General features: G+C 36.0%; 1 protein-coding gene across 1 annotated transcript in view; it reads left to right on the forward strand.

The window, feature by feature from the left end:
* The first annotated feature begins 279 nt into the window (after positions 1–279).
* The window catches only part of LOC112082975 (F-box protein At1g47340-like), a 10,751-nt gene continuing 3,864 nt past the window's right edge, over positions 280–7,166 (forward strand). Inside the window, exons 1-2 of the mRNA XM_024150694.1 lie at positions 280–1,465; positions 1,598–1,717. Of these exons, the coding sequence (XP_024006462.1) occupies positions 280–1,465; positions 1,598–1,717 (1,306 nt within the window). The remainder of the gene's footprint in view (positions 1,466–1,597; positions 1,718–7,166) is intronic.

Raw genomic sequence — 7,166 nt, forward strand, 5'->3', positions numbered from 1 at the left:
AAATATAGTGACAGATTCCATCAATTGGTTATGTTTTAATTAATAAGACTTTCTATCCACGCAAGGCGCGGACAACTACCTAGTCGTATGTAAACCGACAGAAAACCATAATTTATTTTTCCAGAAACTCTATTTTTTTTCCTGTTTACATTTTTTTTTCGGGAAACCTATTTTCCTTCACGTTATGGATATAAAATAGGGTAGCCAGGTCTCTTAACATAGCTAGGTTTCTCTAGGTCTTCTACTGCTAACATGTCTCTCTCCTTCCGATCAGCAATCATGAATTCAGTTTCCATCCCTTTTGATCTCATCAGACAGACACTCTCGAGATTGCCCGCAAAGTCACTCGCGAGGTTTCGTTGCCTGTCGAAGCTATGGGGTTCCACGCTTCTCCGACCAGATTTCACCAAGTTGTTCCTGACCAGGTCCTCGGCTCAGCCGCGTATCTTATTTGCCATCGAACAAAAGGGTCTTTGGAGCTTCTTCTCGTTGCCTCAGCGTCAGATTCCATATGAGTCTTCGTCGTCATCGTCTCTTGTAGTAGCCGCCGCAGAGTTTCATATGAAGTTCCCTCCAGACAATATGCGGATATATTATCGTAGTGACCGACGATTTGCATGTGGCTATGCCTCTGGTTTGATCTACCTCTATGGTATGTACCTCAAAAGAGATGATTACGATGGAGTCCCTGTGATATGTAACCCTATAACGGGACAGTATGCGACCTTACCTTACCTCATCAGGTACAGAAGGGTGTATAGCTTTTTAGGGTTTGATCCGATTGACAGGCGATACAAGGTATTGTTCATGGCTTGTCCATATGGTCCTGATCATCATAGAATTCTGTCATTAGGAACTGGACAAAGGAGGTGGAAGAAAATCAGATGTTCCTTAAGACATGAGGGTGTGAGTGAAGGGATATGCATCAATGGGGTTTTATATTACTTGGGTGACACTTCTGAGAGGATGACTAAATTTGTGATAATTTGCTTTGATGTTAGGTCTGAGAAATTCAGCTTTATTTACCCGGAAGGCTTTTGTGAACTGATTAACTATAATGGTAAATTAGGTGTGGTTTATTATGATGATAACGCTGGTGATGTCGTTGTGTTTCGTGTGTGGGTTCTAGAGGATGCTGAGAAACAGGAATGGTCGAAATACGCCTACGTTTTGAGGGATGATATGTTCTTGGCTCATTACGTTTCCGTCGTTGGAGTGATTGCTACAGGTGAGATTGTTTTGTCGATGGGAGATTATACATCTAAAAAACCGTTTTATGTTTTCTACTTTAACCCCAAAAGGAACACTCTTCAACGTGTTGAAGTCCAAGGTTTTGGAGATTATCATGAAGCGTTGGACAAACCTAGTAGAGTCCACGTCTTTGTAGATGACTGTAGCAGATTCTACGCCTTGGCAGACCAATTAGGGGATCTTAATGTTAACGATCCAAAGCTACTCAACTCAAGCATCTATGTTCCATACACGAAGACAAAAGAAGAAGTATCAGATGACTTAGAAATGGAAAGAATAAACAGAGAAGGTATATATCCACCAGATGGATATGCATATGGATTTGGAGATAATGCTGGATATGGAGAAGGATATGAAGATGAAGATGAAGAATATAATGAAGAAGAAGAAGAAGAATATGATGAAGATGAAGATGAAGAAGAAGGAGAAGAATATGATGAAGATGAAGATGAAGAAGAAGGAGAAGGTAGTGGCGATCATTAAAGTTAGGTGAAAGCAATGAGCATGTCATTTTGTGCTCTTATCTATGCGTTTTAAACTCTTTAGTTAGGTACTTATGTACCCTTTTATGAGTACCCGCGCGTTTTCTTTAATTTGATATATTCAATAATTTTGTGTTTTGTTTTTTTGTTTTTTTTGTTTTTCAATTTGTTGAGTATTTTTTATTTTTGTCTTTGATGTGTTCAAGTGGAGATTTAGGAAATATTTCTCATCATGTTTTTCTTCAGAAGGTTTAGACTTTAAATTTACTAATATCTATTCTATTAAAACAGAAGCACATTTAGTACTTGCTTCCAAACAGTCCTAATTTTTAAGTGTTTAAAAATAATTTTAATAATAATTTATATTTAATTTCGAAAATTAGTTATTAATTTAAATATTTTTAGAGTTCCTTAAATATAGGTAATTTAGATTTGATTTGATTTGATTAAAAATAATAAATAAGATATTAATTTAGATTTGATTTAAAGATTCTAATTTAAATAATTTCTATACTATTAAACATTTTTATCAAAAATGTGTAGAATTTTTGAAAAAAATAATAATTCACATATGTAAAATAATGGTCATAATTGAAATATAAAATATTTATAATGATTTAAATGATATGATATTTATGTTGCTTATATAATATATTTACGATTATGATTTATTTACAAATTAATAATAAAATAATATGTAAAATTTAAATGTATAATTTATATTAAAAATATATTTTTTTAAAATTCATAAATACAAAAATATCAAAAATATTTTGGTAACTAAAATCATTAATTTTAAATTATACATGTATATCGAAAATATATTTTTCATACAAAATAAAAACATAAAAAAATAAAAATTATTGCATACACTAAAATGTGGTTTGAAAAACCAGTTGTACACTCCTTTCGGTTGATTAAATTTTAGAAAACTATAATACTAAATAATACTGTTAATACATCTCAAACTTTTAACAAATATTTATATTATACGGTAATATGAACGGAAAATTTAGAATTATGTTTGTATAATAGTTCATTTTGAATTAATATTAGCGGACGGGTTAAAATTATATTTTTATAATCATAATTAATTTTAATACTATATAAATATATCTAAACACAAAAATCAATATTTTCACTTATTAAAAATATATTTATAAAAATAATTATATCTAAACTCAAAAACACAAATTATATTACAAAATTCGTTAAACAATAAAAAATATTTCCGTGCGAATGCACGAGGTTAGAATCTAGTTACTCATTAGTTTTGTTCTCATCGCTTTTCTCTTCGAGGTTTTTGCTAAAAATAACCTAAAACTTAACTTTGAATACAAAAGTATACCCCTGAAAAAATATTTGGCAGAAATAACCTAAAAAGATAGTGAAAAGATCATTTAATCCTGTATGAGTAAACAAAAAACGGATGTCCTAATTACCGTTTACACCCTGACGAAGTCTACTAAAGAGAGAAAGAAGTCTAATAGTAGATTTCTTTTATCGAAATGAAGTCTACTAAGTAACTAAATCTGGAAATTTAATTTTAAAATTTAGAAAAAATTATTTTGGTATCAAATTTATATTCATAAATTCCGTAATCGTAACCCAAATGTACAAAAATTATTTTTTCATATTGCTAAATGGAAATTTATGTTTTTAAATTAAGTAGAAGAAAATTTATTATTTAGGTTAATTTATTGAAGTCTGCTAAACCAAATAAATTAATCTAACCAAAATTTAAACCAAAATTAAACCGGGAATAACTTCTCTTAACCAAGAAAAACTGCCCGTAACCGGGTAAATTTACCTAGTCCCCGTAAAATTATTAACCCTAACCGAAAAAACTTACCCGACCGAACGAAATTACCAGACTATATAAAAGAATTTTACAGATCCCGTAAAAAAAACCGTTGAAAGTTTGTGTTTTAAAAAAAAAAGTCGAAGGCGATTTCTGTTTCTCTTCTCCGGCGCCGCCGACTTACAGAACCGCCGCCGATAAACCAGTTCAGGCAAGTTTTCTTCCTCCAACCACACCCCCATGCTTCCCTACTCCTCCGTATTCATCACCTTTCCGTTTTCGTAACTACCAGTGTCCAGATCTGAAATTAGGGTTTTTTTTTTTTTTTTGCAGATCTGCTTTCGTCGCTGGAGGTTAACGTCATTTCCTGCCTCAAAACGGTTAGTAGATGTCCTTCCGAAGATATATACTTAGCTATTCTTCTATTTCTTCTATCTTCCTGTAATTTTGTCCATTGGGTTTGAGTACTTAGGTTTTTTTTCCCAGATCTGGTTGTATTTTCTCGACGCCGGCTTCATCTAATCACGGCTGTAAACACTATAAACTTTGTAGATTCTATTTGGATGATTGGTTTTAGTAGACTTCATATACAGTATTTATCATGTATTGATTGCTTCGGTTGGGTTCAGTAGACTGTATATGTAGTATTTATGATGTTTTGATTGCTTCATATGGCTTCCGTAGACTTCATATACTGTTTTTTTTGATGTTTTGATTGCTTCGGTTGGCTTCAGTAGACTTCTCGACTCGGATTGTATTTAGAATGTGAAAGTAGACTTCCTTTGGCAAAAGTAGACCTCCTTTGGCAAAAGTAGACTTCATTTTGCAAAAAAGTAGACTTCATTTTGTAAAAGTAGACTTCATGTTGCAAAAGTAGACTTCATGTTGCAAAAGTAGACTTCATTTTGTAAAAGTAGACTTCATTTTGAAAAAGTAGACTTCATTTTGAAAAAGTAGACTTCATTGTATCAAAAAGTAGACTTCATTTTGTAAAAGTAGACTTCATTCGTGTATAGTTTCAAACCGTGAGTTATAACTAGCTTTTCTCATTAGAGCTTTGTTACCGTTGATGCAAAAATCTGTGTTAGATAATGGTGGCCTTTGAATTCCCTAGAAGACTGTACACCAAAGGCGGTGAGCCAGCCCCGGATAAAAGCATCGGCTATTATGCTTTTTAATTATAGGCTGGTACCTGCACTACAGTCATCTCTACAAGAGGATGAATGGGAAGAGATTTACGAGTCACCGTTGGGTGTCTTTTTAAAGTTCCACGACTTGGATTTTGGTTGGACTTCTAGGCTGGTGCACCACATGCTGACCTTTCAGATAGTTTGCAAGCAGAGGTACGAGATATGGAGCCTGATTGGTACCACTCCAGTTCAGTTTTCATTGCATGAGTTTGAGAAGATCACCGGACTCAACTGCGGGTACGTGGATGACTTGGCTGTAACTGATCTTGAGCTTTCCGATGACATGCGGGCATTTTGGGAGCTAATGGGGGTCGATGTCAAGTCGGGCCCAAGCACTATCGAAATTATTGAAGCCTGTTCCAACTGCTCATCATGGTCTCGGGATGATAGGCTGCGGTTGGGATATCTTGGGATCTACGCTGGTTTCATAGTGGCAACAAGACCAGGCTTATCCAGAAATGTCAACCATGCCAGACTAGTGATGGATCTCGAAGTTTTTAAGGAGTTCCCATGGGGTAGAATTGCTTTTCAGCATCTGATCAAGTCTGTTAAGGAGAAAGATCTCAGCAAAAACATTCATATAGAAGGATTTGTGCAAGCTCTTCAAGTTTGGGTGTACTATGCTCTGCCGGATTTTGCTGCTGAATTTGGTGAACCATTGCCAAATGATCCTACACCTCTTCTGCTGGCTGACAAAGGATCAAGAGGACGAAAGAACGTCAAAGCCAACATGCTATAACAGGTACTGTATTAGTCTAGTCATTCTCATTTAGAAGTCTTGTTCCGTAGTAGACTTCTATATAGTAATGAATTTACAAAGTAGACTTCAGGAGTAGACTTCATGTGTAGACTTCTATATAAAAATCTTGTTAGATGAAGACTTCAGTTGTACTTCAGTAGTAGACTTCAATGGTAGACTTCATACGTAGTTTTCCAGGCTTCATATGGCTAGTAATTCATTTACTTATTGTGCTTTTCCAGGCTCGCATACAGTATTGCGTGGCTAAGGACTTGGCAGATATGTTTCCAGTTTGGGATGATGAGGAACAGGATCCGGATATTGTCAAGATTGTCAATGCAATCCATGACCCCTATTTCAAATTCTCAAAAAAACCACTGGCCTTTGGAAGGTGTTCTGGATGCACACATCGTCAAGGCAGAAGCAGGAAAGAAGAGCCCTCCCTCAGAAGAATCAAGTCGCAAGAGAACCTGCACAGCCTCTGCCTCTGCCGCCTCTTTCGTTGGTGATGAAGGTGTCGGAGTTGTCGCTACTATGAAAGCGCACTTCGACCAATGCTTCAAAAGCTTTTCAACCAAGATGCTGAATGGTCTTGGTAGCTGTGAAAAGCAGATCAAACTTCTCACCGACAAGGTTGAATCTGTAGAGCGCGCGGTAGAGGAGTTGACTACAGGGTCGGCGAAGCACACTGAGGAAGAGGTTAAGGACAATGTTCAGCCAACCCAGCAGCAGGTCACTGGATCCAAGAAGCATGAAGGGGTTAGTACCAAAAACCCTCCGCCTATACGAAAACATTTCATGCGAACAAGATCATCAAAAGATAGGAACACTTAATACTAATGTCATTTGAATTCGAACATGTTTAATAGTGCTATGTACCATGTGAGATTGTTTACTTATGTTTTAAAAACTAGTTGTTTCCAATTTTCAGACTATGATGAAACATGTTACTAAATTATAGCAATGGTGTGTCATTTGTATATTCATGCATGTTTGTGACAATAAACTGCAGAGTATTTCAGAGAAAGAAGATGCTCCGATGAAACATAATGTCAATGTTGGTGCGAGTGAGAGTGTTAATGCCCCCGGGGATGCAAAAGGAAAGAAGGCTGCCATGAAGGAAGAAGAGGCCCCCGAGCCTAGCTTTTGTGAAATTGACCCGAAGACGTGTGATGTTGACTTCGACGCAGTTTCACTAGCCAAAAATGCCAAAGCCAGAGCAGCGGCTCAGATAGTTGCCCGAGCAACGAGTGCCAGAAACCGACAGCTGGCTGCGACACAGAAGAGTCATTTCTTAGGAAATAGCACCGCAAAAGCGATCATTCCAACGTCGGCATCTCACTCCGGCCGTGTCCGTGGATATGATCCTTTCGATCAAATCGGTGTCAGGGCGAAGCATACGACTCTAATGAACTTTGTGAAAGCAAACCCGTAAGTAGACTTCTATACTTATGTAAGTAGACTTCCTCATATTATTATTTTCCTGTCTGACTTTTTCACTTATACAGTGCCTATCCAAGACGTCCAAAAAACTCTTTGATCGACTGGTATTACATTCTCCGGACACCGAAAAAATGGCTAGTTGATACGGTTAGTGTTTTACTATTTCATATTAGACTTCATAGATAGACTTCATACGTAGACCTTATATGTAGACTTCTTTAGTAGATTTCGTATGCAGACTTCACTCATGTCTTATTTTA

Source organism: Eutrema salsugineum, unplaced genomic scaffold (assembly GCF_000478725.1).
Source record: "Eutrema salsugineum unplaced genomic scaffold, Eutsalg1_0 scaffold_7, whole genome shotgun sequence".
NCBI classification, from domain to species: Eukaryota; Viridiplantae; Streptophyta; class Magnoliopsida; order Brassicales; family Brassicaceae; genus Eutrema; species Eutrema salsugineum.